This window comes from Bacillus rossius, chromosome 1, assembly GCF_032445375.1.
Source record: "Bacillus rossius redtenbacheri isolate Brsri chromosome 1, Brsri_v3, whole genome shotgun sequence".
NCBI lineage: Eukaryota > Metazoa > Arthropoda > Insecta > Phasmatodea > Bacillidae > Bacillus > Bacillus rossius.
The window spans coordinates 308,125,190-308,147,172 of record NC_086330.1 but is presented as its reverse complement, the minus strand read 5'-3'; the positions used below and the strand labels follow the sequence as shown (position 1 = coordinate 308,147,172).

Sequence of the window (21,983 nt, the reverse complement as noted above, 5' to 3'; positions counted from 1 at the left end):
GTCCTAAAATATTTCAGAATAAACCATGACATCATCTCAATAGTTGAAATAAACATACTTAAATTTAATGTCTCCCAGTACATGGTTGAGCAAAGGAGTCAGCACCTGTGCATCAGTTGCCAACCAAAATGGTGCAACTTTGTACTGGTAGAAGTTCCATCGTACACAAAAACCAGTGATGTGTTTGGATGTTTGAATGAGTGAAAATTTGGTGATATTCCAAAGGTCGAAAACACCGAAATATTTTGCCTTACTGAACCAACGAATTGCCAAATTGAGGTCAGGTAAAGGTATAAATTTGAATTCAAGCTGTTTGTTCATCTTTCTAAAGTAAATTAAAATGTGTTGATTCTTGCTTTTAGAAACCAGAAAAGCAGGGGAACTAAAAGGAGAAGTGGATGGTTCAATGACATCGTTGTCCAATAAATTTTTATGTGATTCTGCATAATTTGCACTTTAGGGCCTAAAAAATGTTAATAATGGTGCATTCCAATTTTTTTGTTAAAAAGTCAGAAAATTTACTGCCTAAGTTTTTGATTTAAATTTTTTCTCTTGCCTGAGATGGTCCAAAAGTGAACTATTTCCATCTTCAGCACTTGTAACTAGGCTTCTGCGAGCAGAAGATTTTCACTTCGAGTCGAGCTCGAGCGAGTTTGCTAAAATACTCGCGAGTATCGAGTCGAGTTCGAGTTTTTTTTTAAAGTTTATTGCACATAAATTTACTGTGATGGAGTAATAAAATGTGAGAACTTTTGAGAAAAATATGGAAATAAAAAAAGAAACCATTATCATTGTTAGCCTACTAAATAGATAGACCTACATTAGAGGTCTGCAAGCCTAAGAATTTTACTTTGAGCCAAGCTCGAGCGAGCTTACTTGAAAGTTCTCGAAGCTTGAGCTTTTGTGATACAGTTACACTTTTGGGAAATTATTTTTACCTTAAACTTAGTAGGTATAATGTTTGAATAAAGTATTAAAATGAAGTGGGCTTATTAATTTTGGGTAACTATTTACAGAGTGCTTTTATAATTTGCACTGCTAGGAAAAAAAACATGTTTTCCATTGAATCTAACCTGTTTCCATTGGTTCATTAGCAACTGATATCATCCAACTAACATAACCACAGTTTACAAGTACGTATATGTTTGTGTAAATGTAACATATCTTTGGAATAATTTCATCCTTGTCAATTTTTCTGGAGTCCTTACTGAGCTTCAACTAACTGAGCACCAAAAATCATGTTGTTTGAAAAGTACATTCACATTGTTTCAACATTTCCACTTTTCAGCACAAAAATTCTGAGAGAGATTGTCATAGAGTATTAAATTCTGTTCTTCAATCTATCATGCAGAAAAATAATTTGTTCTGCACGTTCAGGAGTTAAATTAGCTCTACGATTGGAGATGGTGTTTACAGCAGATGAGAAGCATTTCTCGCTGGCAACCTGTGTGGCTGGAATGCTTTAGTAAAATTGTTGGTAAATATGTAGAGTCGCGGTATATGCGGAAAAAAAATGCTAAAATTCCGAAAATACTTTTATTCTATGCTCTTTCACTTCCTCTTTTCAAATCAACCGGCGGAGATAAGAAATTCCAAATACTTTAGGAATATCGAATTTTTTAATTTTCATCACAATACCTGGGTATTCATGCGGCGATCACCATTGTTTCTGGTTTACGAGTATCTATTATGTTTCTTATTGGACAATTTTGTCACGTGACAGTTCCGTGATTGGCCAGTATTCAAATGAACCAATACGTGATTATTTATTTATTTATTAATGTTCCGTCGGAGGTATCGCGACGTAGGTGAACGACTACATCATTTCCTTCTAATGGCAAAGGAAATGTACCCGCCTCCAACTTAGGTGGGTTTTTAACGTTTCTAATTTTAAAGTCTTATTTTTTATTTGGATATTGTTGCGCAAGTAATAAGTAACAAAAATATTTTACGTGAGTTGTTAATGTTCATCATTTGTCCGGGTTTGTTAGGTCAGGTCAGTTACATTATAAATACTTTAAAACTAAAGAACCATTGAAATTAATTCACATTATTTTTTTATGTCCGCTTAGTTTGAAAGTATTAATAATGTAACTGACCTGACCTAATCGACCATTTTATTTATTAAGCATTCACGAACATACGGCAAAATAACAAAAATGGCGTCGGTCTAATGGTTGTACAGGTGTTGTATTGCAAAATTAAAAAATTCTATATCTCCTAAAGTATTTGGAATTTCTTATCTCCGCCGGTTGATTTGAAAAGAGGAAGTGAAAGAGCATAGATTTTTAGCATTTTTTTTCGCATATACCGTTACTCTACATATTTACCAAATTGTTTAACCTCAAAATTAGTGTCAAATATCTGTAACTTGTCATTAAGTTTAATCAATTTAAAGTAATAAAAATAGAAGCATTTTACTTAATTCAATTTACACTTGCAAAAAAAACTTACGCACAATAAACCTACATGGAAATTAAAGTCTTTTTCAATGTCCTGTAGTCTGAAATATGTTTACTCATGTCATCAAATGTAGAGCTGTATTGAAGAAGCCGATTTTGCCATTATTTAGTTGAATCGGCATTTCTGCCAACTTCCAATACTCTTGTTAATTTTCGGCCGATATTACTGAAAAACGAAAGAGAGACTGCCATAACCTAAAAATCCACGAGTACCCTTTTCACTTTTCGTAGTAGTACTGCATTCTTTCAGATCACATTATTTCTTAGCAACATGTGCCAACCGTACATATCAAGATTTAACATCCTTTTTTTTTCAATAATGTTCTTTAATTTTAATATGTCCTAAATAAATACATTACCATCACGGTAAATACACTTCTCGGTTATTACGGCAACTATAGTGCAAATGTGGTAACTATCATGCTTCTGCAGTAGTTATGGTATCTACAAAGAATCTTTAGTTCTTTTTATGGTAATTATCTTAAGATAACTATTGGAATTGTACTGCAGTTATGGTACATCATCCATATTTCTTCGTAAGTTGTTGTTCATTTGTCTTTTCTTCATATTTATATTTACGTGCGCCATTACTGGCAGGAACTTTCATAAAATTTTTAAACGGGACTTTATATCACACATTTAATGGCGTAAATGATGAGACCCCGGACAATTTAAACGCTTTTTACAGTAAAATGCGGGAAATGTTTCTGCATAAAGCGGGAAATACTTCCGCATAAAGCAGGAAAGTGATACATTAATGCTATGCGGAAAATTATAGAAGTAAAAAAAATTAATCACGGAAATTCGTAAATCCCGGGTACGTAAAAATGATGTGTTCATGTATACGGTCGATCATGTTACATTATAAAGTAAAGGATAATAGTGTTGTAAGACTTTTATTCCGATATAATGAGAGTTTTTTTTTCTATAGGTAGAGTGCAAGAAAAGCTCGCTCGAATTTCGAGTTGTTGAAAACCACGAGCTCGAGTTCGAGTATTACTAAAAAACTCGACTCGAAACTCGAATTTCGAGTACTCGCAGGTGTCTACTTGTAACTAATGTGGTGATTATGACTCTGAGCTTTTGATCCTGGCACCATAAAGGAGATGAAAACTTGATTATTAAATTTAAATTTAAAATGCCTGCTTAAAGATCAATTACTAAGCCTGTTTTTGGCAATGAAATCTGAGCCCAGAATGAGATAACAAACTAAAAATGGAATAGTCCATTGAAATAAATCAATTTCACTTTGATAACTATGGTTGTTTGAATATTCAGTGGCTGCTTTGAGGCATTGAAACATTTTAAGGATAGAGATTTGGTTTTCATAGTTAAATTATTTTCCTACAATTTTTTAAAAAGAGGTCCTAAATAAAACTAAGAAATGATGGAAGTATCAATTAGTATACATTAGTATACATGTGAGTCAATTAGTGTACTAGCATAAGGTAATACTAGTACTTACTGTTGGGATGTTTCCAAAAATGTTGTGACATTTCTATTTGCAGGGAAGTTTTGGACATATGCATATTTTGCATTGTTTTGTGGATGACCCAGAGGTTCGGTAACATCAGGTTTCTTATTTATTTTGAGGATTAATTTTTTTGCACCTATTTGTTTTTTGGCGATTTCGTGTGTTTACTGTATTTACTTTTTTTTTGGAAGTTGACATTTAGGTTGAGTAATGCATTGTTGTTTCTGTTGTATACTTGTGTGAAAAGATTTTAACTTAGCAGAGCAGGAAAAATTCCTGAATGGCTTTGAGTGAGGTGACAAAATTTTTTTTCCTGGCCACCTTTCGGTTTATAATAATTTTGCTTGTGTTGTTTTGCGTGACATCTGACATTGTTCAATAACATGGCCTGGTTATTTTTTTACAGTACCTGCAGAATGGTTTCTGTTCTTGTGAGTGATTGTACCTGGACTGATAATTGCTAGTGTAATTATGTTTTGAATTGAAGGAGTTAGTGTAAGTTTTTTTTGGTTCATTTTGAGCTGTGAAAAATAGAAGTTAACTACCCTGGTAGTTAGCGAACTTGAGGTTTGTGGCATGAATGAACAAACTATCCAGCTCTGCAAAATTCTGTGAGCCAGCTTGGAAAACAGAGCGTGAACGCTCAGCAACGTTCATTCCATCCTTAATGTTCATAACTACTTTAGTTTCCAACAAACCTAAACTTAGGACCTGTGCTACTTCTTTTATGTCGGCAATGTAATGTGGTAACGCTTCTTCCTTTTGCTATAGTATAGACAATTGTACCATTCCAGTCTTATATTGATTATCATGCGTCAGGGAATAAGAAAATTTAACACATCAGCATGATAGTGATCTAAAGGAAAATTATTTTCTATAGCTAAAGAAATGCATTCACTTAATTTTGGCTGAATTAAGGGGAAAATCACTTCAAACAGTTGTTTGTCAGGTATTTTATCCTTCTAATGTAACTTGAGAAGGTGACATAAATATTGTATCAGTTTATTATGGTCCAAACAATTTTTTTTTTGGAGCCCAGCAAGCAGACACTCAATGGGGTGGAGAACTCTCCCATAAATCTGGTATTCATACCCATGAGCTGTTGTAGGTTGATGAACCTGAGGTGGGTTTGATGGTTGGAACTGTGGCAGGGTGGACTGCAGATTGGTTGCTGGGGGGTTGAGGGGTAGTTTGCCAGGATGTGAAAGAAGCGGGGAACTGCTGATAGGGGTTGAAACTGGCTGTGGTGACAGTGAAGGATAAAAACACAGCTGGAAGATTGGGATGAAAATACTGCAAAATGGTTTCAGGTAAAGGACAAAAATAATTTACATTAGTGACCGGCTGGGTGGCAAGCACAGTGACAGGGGCAGTACTGAAAAGCATGTTGGTGGAGGGGTGGGAAATGAAAAATAATACGTGCGCAGTTAAACTGAAGATGGAGGGGGAGAGGTGATGGGAGGGGGTGAAGACTGGAGGGGTGATGGTGACAAGGGACGAAAAAGGTATGAACTTGCAGCAGCTTTGGGTCCAATGGTAGCATCTCACCTTGGGGAAAGGAAATAATTTCTTGTTGGTTTAGGAGGGCTGTATCCATCAAGGCTGACCTGTTTCTCAACTTGGAAGACAGGGCAGGAGCTTGTTGTAGACATTTCCCCATTAATATTTTCTACATTCCATTTAGTTTGTTTGATGATAATAGCGCAAGATTAGAAAGTCTGTATTTAACACGGTCAAGCCTAGTAATGATGTGTAGAATGTCGGCTTGACTTGTATCATTTTCAATGTTGTTGGTAAAGGCATGAATATCCAGGTACTTGGAACAACAAACATTATGAGTGGGCCAGCCACCTTGGAGAGGGCGTCAAAGAAGGTCTGCAGCAGGCGCAGGTCCTTGTTGACGAGAGATGGGACTCGTTGTGCCAGCTTGCCCGCTGCGACGTACGCCGGAGCCTTCAGACTGCTCTCCTCTTGAGCTATCACCTTCAGCAGGCCGGACAGGAACACGGCAGCCACCTGCGCCAACCGCGCCAAGCTCGCCCTGCGCATGCACACATGCCGCCTCACTCGCCTGCACCCTGCTCTTTCATGTTCCATCTTGATTTGCCGATCTGCAGCTCATTAATCAGGTAATGCTAGATATAAATCTACAACCTAGATAATTTAAATAAGGTATCTATATGAATCATGGTCAAGAAATAACATTACCCCCACTGAGTTTGTCTTACAACTTAGCTATTTTGCTTGATACAAATGCACTAATAATTAACATAATGATTTAGTGGTTTCTGAAAACATTTGTTCACTTAACTAAAAAAAATTATATTTCTTACATACATTCAATCAACTTTTAAAAATTTCCACTACTGTATTGCATAGCTCTAGAAAAATTGGCAGATTCATGTCTTCATAGATTTATACTCTGCAGCCAGCATGATAATGTTTCATCCTCAAGTAGACTACATTATATTAGTAGCTTAATATAAAACTACAAATATATTTTAAGAACTTAATTTCACTCAAAACTTAACAGATTAATAAAAGATATAACATTTTGTAATATAAGTGTGGTTTTTTAGATCCATATAATTTCACCACTTTGTAGTTTGGTGTCACATAATGCAACAACTCACACTGTCCCCAACAACGACCGACCAGGTTCATACATATTCTCATTTCAACTGCAAGAAACTAAACCAGCAGTGTGATGTGGAGCCTGTGCTCATGACCTGCACACTGCACGCACCCCGTGATCACCACCATCGCAAACTGCAGAGCCATCAACTTCAGCCGTGCGTTGGTGAACTCTGTGCCGTACAGCGACTCAAAGAATACCTGCAACACCACACAGAATGCCAGTTCTTCTCATGTACCTGTAGAGCAGCTGTTAAGATGTGCACACAATAACACCTAAATATGTACTCAAGACCTGATGTGCACCTTTAAAATCTGGCATAAACTACTTAACCATGCCATTTTAAAACACACAATCTCCTATTTATAATAAAAAAAAAAAAATATCAAATATTAAATCTGGAAAGATAACTTTACAGTATTACTTACAATCAGAAATCTGGCTCAAAATAAAACCTTTAAGTATGTATTATAATTTATAATGTAACGTTATAATAACATAACATTAATTACAAGGGGATGGAGTAATATAAAAGTCTCACTTCACAATATTTAAACTTCTGGGCGTGATTTCCAGGGACCATCAATGGGAAAGTGTCCAAAAATCTGAAAATAGAGAGCTGCAACATGTGCATGACATGCGGCACAACACTGTAGTGTTGGAGGTACCGCACATACTATGCAGGTTTCCTGCGCCAGCGTTACCAACACGCACCTGCTTCAACCAGCGCCGATAAGCTTTTGAAATGTTCCCAAGTTTTCAAATGGAAGCACGCACAAAAGAAGATGGTAAAGCACATAGCTGGTGCCAGTCACACGCATGCCTCTTCCACCTGCTTTTACCGGAATGTACGGACCATTCATTCCGCGTGGGTAGACAGTACTCTTGATCAATAATTTGAAGTGGTTTATTATTTATTGTTTCAATTTTGCATTGAGTATGGAAAGGAAAGTGAACAGTGGAGTTCTTACTTCTGAGGAGCAATTGAGTGACACAAGAAACCCAGCTTATGCAAAAAGGAAGGTCATCGCAAAACTGTGGGCAGAGATAAAGCCCACCCAGCAGGATGCCAAAATTCTGCTATACATTCTGTTATACCCATGGATACAAAAGTGTGAATAAAATTTTAAGCAGAAGAGAAGAAAGAATTTGTTAATCCAGACACACGATAGCTAGTATGCTAATAGAATACCAACCAACGTAGTTGCCAACCAAAACTAGCATACTGGGGTAGGGTAAACAAACTGCTGCCCATTAACCAAATACTGAAAATATACTAATTTGCAGATGTTTATTTTTTAAAATCATGTCATGTAACCTGATAAATGATTATTTATAATATTTTATCTTCTACATTTCACTAGCAAAAAATATAACAACAAAGATTTAAAAATTTTTGCTGCCGAGTGAGACAAAAAAAACACGCATAGTTTAAGATAGTGGCTAGTGGTAGTTCCTATAGTAAACTTAAATCTAAATTGCAGGAAAACCATTTCCCTTTTTCATTTAGGCTAACAGGTGCGGAGTTTCTATGAATAAAAATAAATGTTTTCACTAGAGAATTAATTCTGTGTTTAAATTATTTATGTAAATAAAATTTTATTTAATTTTCAGGGTGACTACTCCAACCCTAGAATAAAATTCCTGAGTATTTCCAGGTTTTCCAGAAATTTTCATTTTTCCAGAATATTTAACTCATTTTCTATACTAAGTCTATGCGTTCTTTGTAATACTAAATTTTCTCGGAAAAAGGTACGCTGGAATAACTTGTCATATCAAAGAAAAACTTAGAAACTCTAAATTATTAGTTCAAATTATGTAAAATAATATAACATCCAATCAATTTGGTTAAAATAAATATAAGAACACCGATATATGTTGTCAGTAAGCACAGCACTTAATTTCATAGCTTCACAGTTTTTTTATACCAGCAAGTTCATCATCAATTTTTCTGGCTTCAGCACGAGCATCTTCAAGAATTTTACACTTCTTGGCTTCCAGTTCTTTAACAGCCAAATCGCTTAGTTTGCGACGACGAGATTCCTCTAACTGGGCTGATGCTGCTGCTCTGCGTTCCTGCTGGGCTTCTATGAAGCGAGCATGTGCATTGCGTGCTGCGTGAAGGATAGGCTTGGTAAGTGGCACTGACTGAATCCCACCCAGATAGCTGACAGCATCATACACACATCTGTGCGCTACGAGGGTCTCTTCTTCCATATTGTCTATAACACTATAAGACAATCTGCATTGACCGAAAATCCTGTGTGATTTGCTCCTTTCATATGACTCACAACTGCAGTCAGCCCCATTGATGACAATGAAAACACTTTGCAACAAAGAGAGCAAGAGGCTGAATATTTGTCACTCTGGACTTTATGTAAGCAATCATTAAAATAAGGTTCATTAAGCCACTGTTCCTGAAAGGAAGACTTTCCTGTGTGTCCTGGATTGGCCATTTTTGAAAAAATTCACCACAACTGAATATAAACGGATACTAACATATCAGTAACTAAGATTATTTAACGAACAGAAACTATCTTAACTTAAAACATCACAACATGAAACAGAATAACAATTGCAAAACAAAAAAATTGAGGTTAAGTTACATACGACATGTTATTTTTTCCAAGCTTGATCTTTCCATTTGTTACTTCAACAGTTATACACTTATAAAGTAGGACGTAAACGATTTTCGTTACAGCGACGTTAATTAATTAAATTTAAGTTTACTTCCAAGCCTGCCTACGTAAACATATCCTAACAAAATGCCGAATTACGTTACTTTCCGCGCAAATGCACATTGCAGATAAAATGATATTGGTAAACTAGATGAAGTGTTGCCAACTATTGACAAGATAAAAGTTTACACCTAAACAAGTACTAACTGTTAAAAAACCAACAACAATTCAATAAACTGAATCCATAAATTATCCAACGATAATAAAATTAAACTTCATTTTCTTCTTAAGAAAATTGGAATTACGCAAGGTAAGCAATCTTAATTCTGCTGCGCTCTGGCGTCAGGTTCTGAAAACGTTTCTCAGAGCGTCACAGTCACACGTAAACATGAGTGGCGTCAGGATTGCCGATAACGCTTTCGTCTGTGGATGCTGACTCTCCATGTCGTCTCTTATTCTAAAAATAAATATTTATTTCACAATCCATTACCATTAAATATATATTCAATACCGATATCAATTGCAGATGTACATAATCAACGAATTTAACGTTAGACGATAATTACAGTATGGAAGAATAGCAAATCTCCCAAGGGGTAAATAAATTCCTGGGTATTTCAAGTATTTTTCCAGAGGCAAAATATTCCTGGGTAATTCCAGGTTTTCCCGAATTTCCCGACCAATCGTCACCCTGATTTTAAGTATAAATAAATGCTATAGGTGTCAGTATTTGCTAGTCACAACGAAAGGGACAGGAGAATGGAGAGAGGGTGAGTTGGGATTAACTACCGTTTTGTTCCTCGTCACAGGAGGTGGAGGAAGCATCCCTTGCATGAGAGAAGGGCCACCGACCTGAATGCAGGAGGGGAAGAGCAGAGCCGGGCCGCGCGCGCGGGACAGGAACGGCAGCAGCTTGAGGCGTATGCGCGTGCTGGCGGGGCGGCGGCGCTGCTCCGGGGGAGAAGACTTGGCCAGGGCGGGGGTGCCCAGGTACAGCTCGTAGAGAGGCACCAGCAGCGCGGGGCTGCTCCAGTCCAGTGCCCTGCAACATGGCCGCATGGCCGGAGCCGTCCATCGTGCTACAAGAGTGGCCCATGCGAGTATCGCTCTTACGCTTCAAACAGATGTTCTTTTTTCCAAGCAGGGGCGCAACAACAGGGAGGGGGGGGGCGAGGGTTTTTGCCCCCCCCCCTTTCCCCCCTGAAACCTTGAATGGGGGCAAACGGGGGCAAAGAAAGTGCTGTGTAATCAATTTTTAGATAATAAAACTGCTTAAATAGCACCATTTTCCACCTTGAAATACAAAATTTACCCGGGGGAGGACCCCCCGGACCCCCCGCTTCAATAGGGGGGATTGATGATTCTTTATAAAAAGGTATATTGCCCCCCCCTCTTTGAAAATGTAGTTGTTGCGCCCCTGTCTCCAAGTACATGCAAACTGAAGTATTTCAACTCATACCACTGAATATTGTAGCAACTATACCACATGAAAGCTAAATTAATGTTTTAAGAATATTTTTAAAAAGGATGTGAAAATATTTATACATTTATTTATGACAAAACAAACGTTTCATCTCAACAAAACACTCATATAAAAACATTTTGGATTTGAGAGGTACTGTATTCACCCAAATAATTCTTGCAAAATTTATCATAAAATTTATGTTGAAAAAGCATAGTACCTTATGTACTCGTGTATAGCACGCCCTTTTTTCCCTCAGTAAAGGAAAAAAAAATCAAGAATGCGCGCTATACACGGAAAAAAAAAGTTGAGAGTTGAAGGGGGGAGGAAGGGTGGTAGACGTTAACTGCCGGGTGATGGGTGACGCAACAAGACCTCTCTTTCACACTCACACAACCTGGTCTCTCGTACACACATGCTCACACACACTTGCACGCGCGAGGTGAGTCATCTAGTTCTCTGCGCCAGCTTAGCAACGGTGACGGGAGTGGTGGTGGTGGTGGTGGTGGTGGTGGTGGTGGTGGTGGTGGTGGTGGTGGTGTTTAGTCCTGTCAACTGTCAAGGTTACTTGATGGTCATAGTCCCGTTCCTGCCTGCCTCCCTCCCTTCCTCCAGCCATTGTACCAGTTGTGACGATACAGCGCTTCATTATCTTCCGTCTACACAGCAGAGTTTAGCTTGATCAGTCGTTTCAGATGGTACAGTATGCCACAAAAGTTTCGCTTTCAGGTGGAAGAGTATTTTATTTAAGTATTTTCCTGACACATCACCACACATCAATGTAAATAATCATTTGTTTCATAGGTAATTACTTAACAGGTACCACAAAATGTTATTAAAATTTATTTATCGGAAAAAAATTACAATTTTTTTCTTTGGAATTTGTTGCAAAAATCGTGGTGCACACTATACACGAGGGCGCGCTATACACGAGTAAATATGGTATGTGGCTTATTCTAAACTTGGCAACACTGCATGGAAGAGCTGCATAGCACAGGTTCCGTATAGTAATAATAATAATAATGAAGTATTGATTTTTGTAATACTTGGCCAAGAATTTAACAGCGCTCCATTGCAGTAAACAATACCACTGCGGGCAGTACGCATTTTACATTACGACTATTTCCTCGAATCATGGTAAACATATTATTTTGACAGCTACGCCATAAATAAAATATTTGCTGCTGATATATTCAGAGATATGTATTTACATAAAGATTTTTAATGGAAACATATGAACACTTAATAGTTCTCTTGTGGTAAGAATAAAGAGTGCTGAAAAAGAATTACTGGTAGACGTCAACAGACACTTAAAAGATTTATGATTTAAGATGAGTTGCAAGTCCAAACTATACATTTACTAGAAATTTGAAATATAGACCCAATTCTGTTTTTGAAAATTTGGTGTGAGGCTTACTCTAAAAACAAATACAGTAGAATCTCGTTATAGCGAGCACGGTAATAGCGAGAACACGGCTATAACGAGGTATTTTTGAGGAATTTACGGCGTGATCGCTTGAAGCGCGCTTTTGTTATTTGTCTGCTTTATCTCCACCCCTCTCGCTCGCCACTAGACATCTTGCCGTTGACTCCTGTCACATTCTTCAGCCTTGCAGTCGCCACCTAAGTGCGTGGATTAAAAATAGAATCCCGTCCTTTCTTTCTTTTATCAAACTTCCGTTAGTTATCTGTGCCTGCGACTTCACAGTCACAGCATCACTGGCTGGCTTCAAGGCCAAGGTATGCTCGAGTCGAACAAACCAAGCCTTTGAATATACATATACTTGTACGCATTTCTTATTATTTAGAAAATAGACAAAATCTATTTTTTCCCACCATTAAACATAACAATGTGCACTTTTTTTAAAATATAAATGCTCTTAATTAATTTGTTGTGACATTTTCATTAACGAATAATAACTTTGTTTATAACTATGTTAGGCCAAAAAAGTCAGAGCCGTCTTTATACTTGTTGCTAATTGATCGTGTTAATAATACACACATATTTATAAACTTGTTTGGAATTATTTCAGTCGTGACACGTTTATAAACATGTCACGTTATTTATTTTACTATCTGACAAATAGTAGGCACTAGAGCTGTAGCAAACCGTATGTATTCGGTACTGAGTAACGGGTGCGCCATCTAGTAACGAGAAACGAAACATTACACGTTTTACGCATGCGCGCGCGCATATTAGATGAATAAATTTACGTTACAAAGAACGAGGTTTGTTTATTAAGTAAAGTATAATTTGGAAATTCGTCGTCCAAGTTTTTTACTGTTTATTAAAGGTATTGTGTGTGTAGACAAAATTTGAGATTGGAACAGAAATAACGTAAGAAAGTATTTTTTACAAATTAGAAATATGTACATATGTTTTTGTTTTATAATCGCGTATTTTCACATTTTTTTGTTGTTATCTTAAAAGAGATAATATTAAAAAGCCACTCTAATGAGATTTAATTGTTTCTTGGTTAACAAAAACTATTAATTATAAAATATTGTTAATTGTTTATATTCTATTTATTATTATTTACGCGACGTCATACTGTACGCGTACGCAATACGACTGGCTGGATTCGTTGCTGCAACATAACATAGCATGTTATGCGGTATCAGAAGTAACGAGTAACATAACGATAGTAACGAGTACTAATTGTTATAGTAACGAATACATACGGGTACACATTTTTTCGTTACATTTACACCTCTAGTAGGTACTACCGTATTTATTTCCGAATCGCTAGGACAGTTTTCTTGTAACTTTTGTTTCGGTCAGTTGTTGGGGTATCTGTCCGGGAAATGGGTGGTGATGGTTTGAACTTAATCCCAAATTTATTTTCTAAAAAAGTTGACAGGTTTCTTTAAATGAAAAAAGTATAGTTTTCCAGTGACTATTTCGTTTGAGGCGTACATGCGTTGCCGCACTCCTGATTTTTTGTAAGGAATTAAATCGTGTGCTACACTAGCACCATCTGTTAGCAACATCCCGAACCAACATGGCCGCCAGCAGACAGCCCGCGTCGACAATAGATAGCAGCACAATGCTGCGTCGGCCGCTGGCTAAGATGCTATACTTATGTGGCGTGGTAGGGTATTCTAGTTATTTTTACGCAATCGGTGATCGCATCCGTACTTGTGGGGTATCGTTTTAAAGAGAATTCACACATCTGCTCTCAGAAATTAAGATTTCGTTAATATAACCTGTTATTTTTCAATTATACAGGTTTAAACACAGTTTTTATGCTATTTTCGGTTAATTTTTATTTTTGGGGTCCAAAATTTGTCCAATTCCGTTATAGCGAGGACACGGTTACAGCGAGGATCAAACCCGGAAATGTGACACCTCGCTATAACGGGACTCTAGTGTATGTTTGGTTATGGTCTAAATATTAGGAGTGCAAACCATAATCAAGGGCGCAGCTTTTTTGGTGCATGAGACGGTAATATTGCTGATATGTGCTTTGCTGCAGTTTAAAACCAAAACTGAATAAAAAATTGGTTTCAAAATTTAAATGCGAGCTTTTTTAAATATTCTGCATGAAGAGTAGCATAAAATTTTTTTCACATTTTTCATAGAATGGGTTACTTTTTTTATTATTTTTTAGTTCACTTAAACTTCCTGGCCCAATAATTGTTTTTGTAAGTAATCTGCAATTCCATGTAGAATTAATACTGCATATTTTCCAAACATAGTAACTATTTATCCCAAAAAAAATCATATCTTTTCTACTTATCCTTCTCATGTTTTACTGCTAACAAATCCTTAATGTTGGATTTTTTTTAGAAACGTCATAAAAAGTTTTACTGTACATTTTTTATGTTACTCATGGTCAATACAAGTATATACTTTTGTTTCTCATCACTTTTAATTATGTCATTTTTTAAATGCCAATATATTTCTGTTAACCTATACCAATATGCAATTTTTCAAAAATTCCTCCCAATTAATTAAATAAATGACTTTATCCATCTACTTGTCCCAATACTCAGCACTGGAAACTAAACACAATACCATTTTCCAATGATTAAGAACATTAGCAGAAATGCCAACATCTACAGTATTTCTAATGAACTTTTGCAACCTTTTTAAATAGCTGACAGTAATATTGAAGGCATATTAGATATAATTCAATATTATATTTTTTGTATTTGTTAGGTTATCACAGTAGTTAAGTCACAGGTTTTTATTTGTAACTGCTGCTTGACATTGCTACTAAATTAATTTCTTAGATTTTAAAATTTTTTAGTTTTAATCTTGAAACCATTTGGTCAAAAAAAAAAACAGTAATTATCTTCAATGTTGTTATGTCATCTTATGATGAAAATTTGTGCACAATTCACTACCAGGTACAAAAATACAAACTGAACCACAGTTTTTTAAGCAGATTCTTAGCTCACAGAAAAATCCTATTTACAAAAAAAAACATGTAAACCAACCATTATTCCTGAGTGCTGGGTAGGCCGAACATGTAAAAAGTTTGTTAAAAACATAAAAACTGGAAGCCAGAAAAAAAAACAACTCTAAACGAGCTTAAAAAAAAAAAAAAAGTTTACTATCATAAATGTATTCTGATCACGGTGGTGGAGAGTCAAATTCTCTGTGTTTAAAATGTGAAAGTGAAAAACCAAATTCCTCTCAAAATAAAAGTGAAATTGGAAACTTCTTTCCAGCATTAAGTAAACAGAAGAATGTAAAACCTACCTCTATGTCCTGATAACACCAACAGATAGTCTAAATTAAAATTAACTTTAAACATTAAAAAAAAAGTTTTTGGAAAGAAAATATTATATACCGTTTCTATTTTCTATTTTAACATAGTAACCAGCAGGGAAAAAAATAGCTTAACTCGTAGAAACACCGCTTACTCAATGATTTCCTTGGAGCTTGATAGTACTAATGAGAACTAATGCAGCAAGGGTGTGATACCAGTTGCGTGGCTGTGTTGTGTAAAGACTATGAACAGTGACAGACCCGACAACCTTCTTGAGCTCCATGTCAGCGGCATTGGCGACACTGAAGCGAGTGTCTGCGGCGGCGACCAGCAGGTGCACCAATACCTCCGACTCTGCCAACACGCCGCTGGAGAGGAACTTCACCAGCCCAAGCTTGGTCTGAAACATGACGGAGTCTGGCTGGGACAGTGAGCACTACAGACATGCATGCAGATGCATGAGATAGGTAGTTTATGATGATGTTCATGATATCCTTAGAGTGCAAACATGAGGTCACTTACAGTAAGTAGTAAAGTAGTAAAGTACGATAAATTCAGTAGCATAAAAGAAAGAAAAGAAAGCAATATTTCAGGATGTTAATCATTTTATCTGATCTTTAAAGGCTTGACATAAATTTTTAATTTTACCTTAACATATAAATGATCTCCTGATTTACATATCTCTTTTATTTTCCAAAATGTTATATCGTAGGGTTTATCACTGTGATCGCTCAACCCTCTAGTCACACAAAAGGAAACACAGTAGATGACTGCTCTAACTCAGCAGTCAACCTTCAGACACTGGTATCAGTCATATGGCCCAGGGAAAAGGCCTGCAACTGAGACTCTTCTGTTGTGGAGTCACCGAGAAATGAAAAATTGTCACCTCTGACTGCTCAGCACTGAGTGGTCTCACAGGCGTCAACCTACAGGGGCTGGTATCGGTCATACCGACCAGATAAGAGGCCTGCATTTGTAAATGTTTTGTTTTAGAGAAGAGATTATTGTTAACTGTTCCAACTGCTCGGCACTGAGTTGTTCCACGGCAGTCATCCAGCGGAGGCTGGTCTCAGTCGTACGAACCGGGAAGGAGGCCTGAATCTGGACCAGTTCTGTTGTAGAGACATCTGGAGGAGACGTGATTGTTACCTGCTCCAACTGCTCGGCACTGAGAGGTCCCTCTGCAGTCACTCTGCGGAGGCTTGTCTCGCTCATACCGGCTGGGATGTGTGACTGCGACTGGGACTGCTCCGTTCTTGGGCTTGCCCTGAGTACAGGTCACAGACAAAATTTTAGTTTCCATACAGACATCTCAATGATCTAGTGGCTTTAGTTTTATAGGTTTTACATTTTTATTTCATACTCATATCTGAAACTTTAATTGTGGTTTTGGTATCAGAAAATTTAGAGAATTAAGTTTCAATTTTGATAAAATCATATGAAAAAGTTAAACCATGAATTTTTGAATATTTGTGTACCTATAAAATATTTAGACAGTTATCGCAATGGAAGTTGTGTTCATCTCCACAACCAAAACAGGAAATGCAGAGATACAGCTTAGTGTCAAGAGATTGATCGTAGTATTTTTAACATCCATGGAATTGTTCAATTTGAATCCTTCGTTCTGATTATGTGCAGGATTATCACTGGTCACAATTCCAATATGAATGATAGATCATTTGTGGTCTGTTGAGCTCAAGATAGTAGCAGACGTAACGCGATGTTACTACTAATCCGTGGTCAGCAGACAAGAGATAAACATGGCCATAACACACTGCACTAACCCATGACACACTTACATCAGCAAAGTTGTTGATAATCTCTTTCAATCCCAATGAACAATTTCTTTGATTTTGACACAAACCCTAACAATCCTCCATAAATAACAATTTAATAAGAAAAGAGACCTGCAAGATACATGTTTACAAACAGTTCTACAAAGATTCATAGACTACGCATTAAAGAATGATGCAGCCAGCGAGACACCTGATGAGGCGATGAAGAAACAGGCAGTCAGCAGTACACAGTTTACAAGAACATGGGCAGCAAGATTCAAGCAGGGATGGCTCTCAGATGCACAATGAGTACTTGCAAGCAACAGCATAACAAGTTTCCCAGTGCGACAACAGGTGAGTTTGCCTTGCGCGACAAGTAACTGCAACCTCAAAAACAGCTGAGAATGGAGAATTATCAGGTTAGCAGAGCCGAGATGGAGAAAGGATACTGATGTAGGAAGCGAGGATGGACGGCAAGTAAAGAGAGGGAGTAAACCAGCAGCCAATCAGCAACGAGCATACCTCAAAAACCATGCACGTGAAAAGCACACTTATTTAGATAGATTAAAAAAAGAACAGTCAGGAGTGGACTTCACAAGCCAGTACAATTGGGCAGAACAGAGTCAGTCAGTACCAGGGAAGCCGCCGGACACAGTTATACAGTAACAACTACAACCGGCGAGAGACCAGACACATTATGGTTCCGTGATGCGGATAAAGTCACTGCTATGGGTTGATGTAGACCTGAGAAACTCGGGAGGAACATCTCTTCAAACTCTTCTAATTTCTAACTGTCAATTTTTCCGTAAGTTTTAAATGGTACAAAAAATTATTCAAAGACTGAAGACACATTATTATAATTAAATGTTAACATATATAAATAAACAAAGAGAATACTTAAGACAAGACACTAAATCAATGCATTCATCCAGATGAGCTTATGACTCACTACAATGTAATAGCTGATGAAACTAGTCATTAATTTAAAGTCTTATCTCCACTAGGGTCTCTGTTATGTTTTTAATATGATTTTTGTCATTGTATAGTATTGTCCAGAAAAGTTACGCGAGTCCTATTTTTACGTATTTTTAATAATGAAAACTTCTTGGATCCCGTAATTATTGCTTTCAAGTAGTAACCTCTTCATGAATCACTGTCATTCATAGGGAAAGATGTACCAATCCCCAGAAAGCTGATACATATTCACATAGGACATTTAAGGATATTAGGAAAATAAATAACAATAAACAATCCAGGTGAATTCTCTGCCATTCCCCTTCCCATTATCACTCACATTCATTTTAATCATCACTTTTATTACACTCACTTTCTCCTAATCACAACAGTAATGGTCAGCATAGGCCAGGTCATTACTGGCCGTAGCAATGTTATTCTTATTTTTCTATGATGATGCTTGTGGGAGGTTTCATAGATCATCCTCCTCTTCCAGGGACATTCTTCCATCCGCATCTCTACATCTCCGAACAATGCACATGCCCTCTTGCATGATTGCAGTAAGCTTGCAGAAGCATGAGTAATGTATCTACGGCCAATCTCCACATTTCAATGCCAAATTTCACAGAAACTTTTTGTTCCAAATTGCAGGCTGGTAAATGCAAGTGATTACAAAAAAAAAGAAGATAACATTACTGCTGATGTAAATACAATGACGTTGCCAGGCAGACTGCTAGTTCAAGCTCTCTAGCATTGAGCTGCAAACCTATGTTACCAACTAGTATTGGCATGCTAAATAATTAGTCCAGGAACCTCTTATAATCCACTACAGTGAATATTTTCCACATGTGGTTGATTAGTTCACCAAGTAGCTAATACTGTTGGATATTTAAGTTACATTACATTTATCTATTTTTTTTTAATATTGTAAAATAATGACTATAATGTTATTTTTGAAAAATAATTCAAACATGAATTTTACAAAGACTTTTTTGTTCTTGTTTTCTTTCCATAAAAATTAATTATTTTGTTAGAGAATCACATAATTCACACACAGTGTTGGCATACTAGGGCACACCGACAGCTTCAGTCATACCCGTACGGCAGGAGCAGCAAGTCCAGCACGAACTGGGAGAGGAGACGCGCGATGTGCGGGCGCTCGTTGAGGCCCAGCAGCGCGCCTCTCTGGCGCGCGTCCACCGGTACGCTCACCTGGCCCAGCACGGGCATCAGCAGCAACAGCAGGCTGTGCACACACCACACACCACGCTGTCACCTGTACTACCTCATTAGCACTGTGTGCTGGTTTCAGTTTGCCAACCGTCACTCCAGTTCTGCAGCCAAACAATGGGATCCAGTACTTCAGTTGTGGATTAGTGTTTCCTACTCTTAAAGGAGTTTGAGCTTTCAGTGCATTGGCACCGAGTCAAGCAAAATAATGTCTCTCGTCCTTTCTTTTACCAACACAATACACAATGTTCTAGAAACATGATTATAGCTTACAAATAATACCAAATGTAAAATACAAGCAAAAAACAACATAATATAAAAACAAATAAAATACTGATAATTATATATATGTACACAAAAAATAACTCAGAAAAAAGAGTGAAAACCAGTAAAAACATAGTCAAACTACTTTTCTAAATAAAATAATTACATTAAAACTTACTTACAAGAATATTGAGAACAATAAAACATGAAAAACCAGGTCCCTATGAACTTGAACCATACAATCAGCTGATATACTATCTTACTGGAAAATATAATGGCATAAAAATACTCTGCAATGCTAGGGAGGGCAGAGGTCTGAAATTCTACAGTTTATTCACGTAAAGTCATTTAAAAATTCTTATGCTTTCACCAGTATAAATAATAATTATATAAATAGTAACAATGATAATAATACAGTAGAAACCTGTATTAATATTTTTCTAAGAGGCATAAGAAAAGAAAAAAAAAACATTATAAGCAGGAAAATTTTGTAAGCAGGAAGTATAAATTTAGTACTTGTCAGTGTTTGAATTTTTTTACCAACTGACTCATCAAGCTATAAAAACAAATTAAAATTTATAACCACTCGATGCTCAAATTTGCTTAACCAAGCCAACAATTTTTCAACTTCATTGTGTTTCCATCTTCTATTTTATTTGTCTTTTTAGACACACAGCCACATTTTGTAAAACGATTCACTATTCATGATGATGACAATGAAATAAATTGAACTCTTTATCAGCAATAGAAAACACTGAGTTTTTTTTATTCTTGCCATTACAGAATAGTTGACAGACTAAAATATTGTAGGACTAAGAGCGTACATCTGAAAACACATTAGAATGGCAAGGAATGGAATGGAAGGATTTGTAATTTTTTCCCCCTTCAAGAAAGACTGTGAACGGTATGTACCCTCGATGTATTGAATACACAGCATTAGCCAACACTAATGTGTAGCACTAGTGTTCTAGCACATGTAAATTTTATTTTTCCAAACAATCCTATTGAACAATCTACATCTATCGTACTGAAGTGATTGTAAACAAAAATGCACATAAGTAAAGCTTTAAACATGTTAAACTTCACAGTGGGATAAGTGTTAGAATAGTTAGGTTTTTAAAACTTTATTTTTGCATCTATTGAAATTTATAAAGCACATACTATAAGCAGAAATTGCACTATTCATGAAACATTTTATGCAGGAAATAAATACACTGATCTTATGGGTAAAAATGGTAGGACTTTTAAAAATATGACATAAGCAGGAAAAAGTTATTTCTGTAGCCTAAATTCTCTCTAATATATTCAGAGGACATTTTAAAAACTTGTTTAACTTTATGTTGAGTAATGCTTAAACATGATTAATAAAACTTTCTAAATTAACAACATATTATATACATATTTTCATTCATGTTATGCTTTGGTAAAAACAGGCATATGAAATGTTAAAACAATATATAATATATGACAAAGAAAAGACAAAAAATATTTGCGGAAAAACAATTCATAAATGCAAACACTAGCACAGTGTAGTTGACACAGACTACATTGCCAATCTCTATAGAAACTATTAAAGATTGTTTGTGCCTGCCACCAGCTACACTGGTCTCAGAAAGTTTTAGTACTTCAGTGAACAATTTTCATGAAAAATAAATTGCTTTTATTGTTAACATATTAATATGCTTTTTCCATTAAAAATTTAAAACAAATTAATGGGTTGAATTTCTCTTTAAAACATAAATTTCTGTGTTTTTGCTGATAGGTATATTATCTTTCTCCTGACCTCACATGATCTTAAGATTCAGATTGGAGGCACTATATAAAAAAATCAAATTTGAGACTTGGATTTAGAAAAGGTGGATTCAACCCATGACTAATTTATATGTGTCTGCATCTGTTGCAAATATTTAAATATTTTATAATATGCATTGCTATATTTTCAATTAAATAGTAATCGTTATAACAAAGCATTTACCATACATAACCAGAATGGAGTTTTTTTCCTTGCATTACGAATTATTTGTATTAAAATATTTCAGTTTCAAAACTCAATAATCCCAATACTATTATTACATAAAAAGGAATGATACTAAGTTATAAATATTCAAATCATGACATGTTTTACCACAAATTCTGGATATTTGCAATTTCAATATATACAATCTATAGCATACTCAGAACAGGTCAAAATAATATACATATAAAACATAAGTTAAATTTTTCAGAAGGGATACTTTTTAACATACCATTATGCAATATTAGAGAAACATTAAGCAATCTTTTAGGAATTTTAGTAGTTTGGAGAGTTCAAATTATTTACTTATATAAAAA

The 21,983-nt window shown here is 36.1% G+C and overlaps 1 protein-coding gene across 2 annotated transcripts in view; it reads right to left on the bottom strand.

Annotated features, from left to right (window-relative positions):
* LOC134527879 (proteasome adapter and scaffold protein ECM29) overlaps nucleotides 1-21,983 on the bottom strand; it is a 157,867-nt gene that overhangs the window by 110,703 nt on the left and 25,181 nt on the right. For both annotated transcript variants that reach the window (XM_063360870.1, XM_063360872.1), the window contains exons 5-10: nucleotides 19,255-19,404; nucleotides 16,579-16,696; nucleotides 15,690-15,829; nucleotides 10,102-10,291; nucleotides 6,683-6,771; nucleotides 5,788-5,977 (exon numbers count right to left, since the gene is read on the bottom strand). In XM_063360870.1, the coding sequence (XP_063216940.1) occupies nucleotides 5,788-5,977; nucleotides 6,683-6,771; nucleotides 10,102-10,291; nucleotides 15,690-15,829; nucleotides 16,579-16,696; nucleotides 19,255-19,404 (877 nt within the window). The remainder of the gene's footprint in view (nucleotides 1-5,787; nucleotides 5,978-6,682; nucleotides 6,772-10,101; nucleotides 10,292-15,689; nucleotides 15,830-16,578; nucleotides 16,697-19,254; nucleotides 19,405-21,983) is intronic.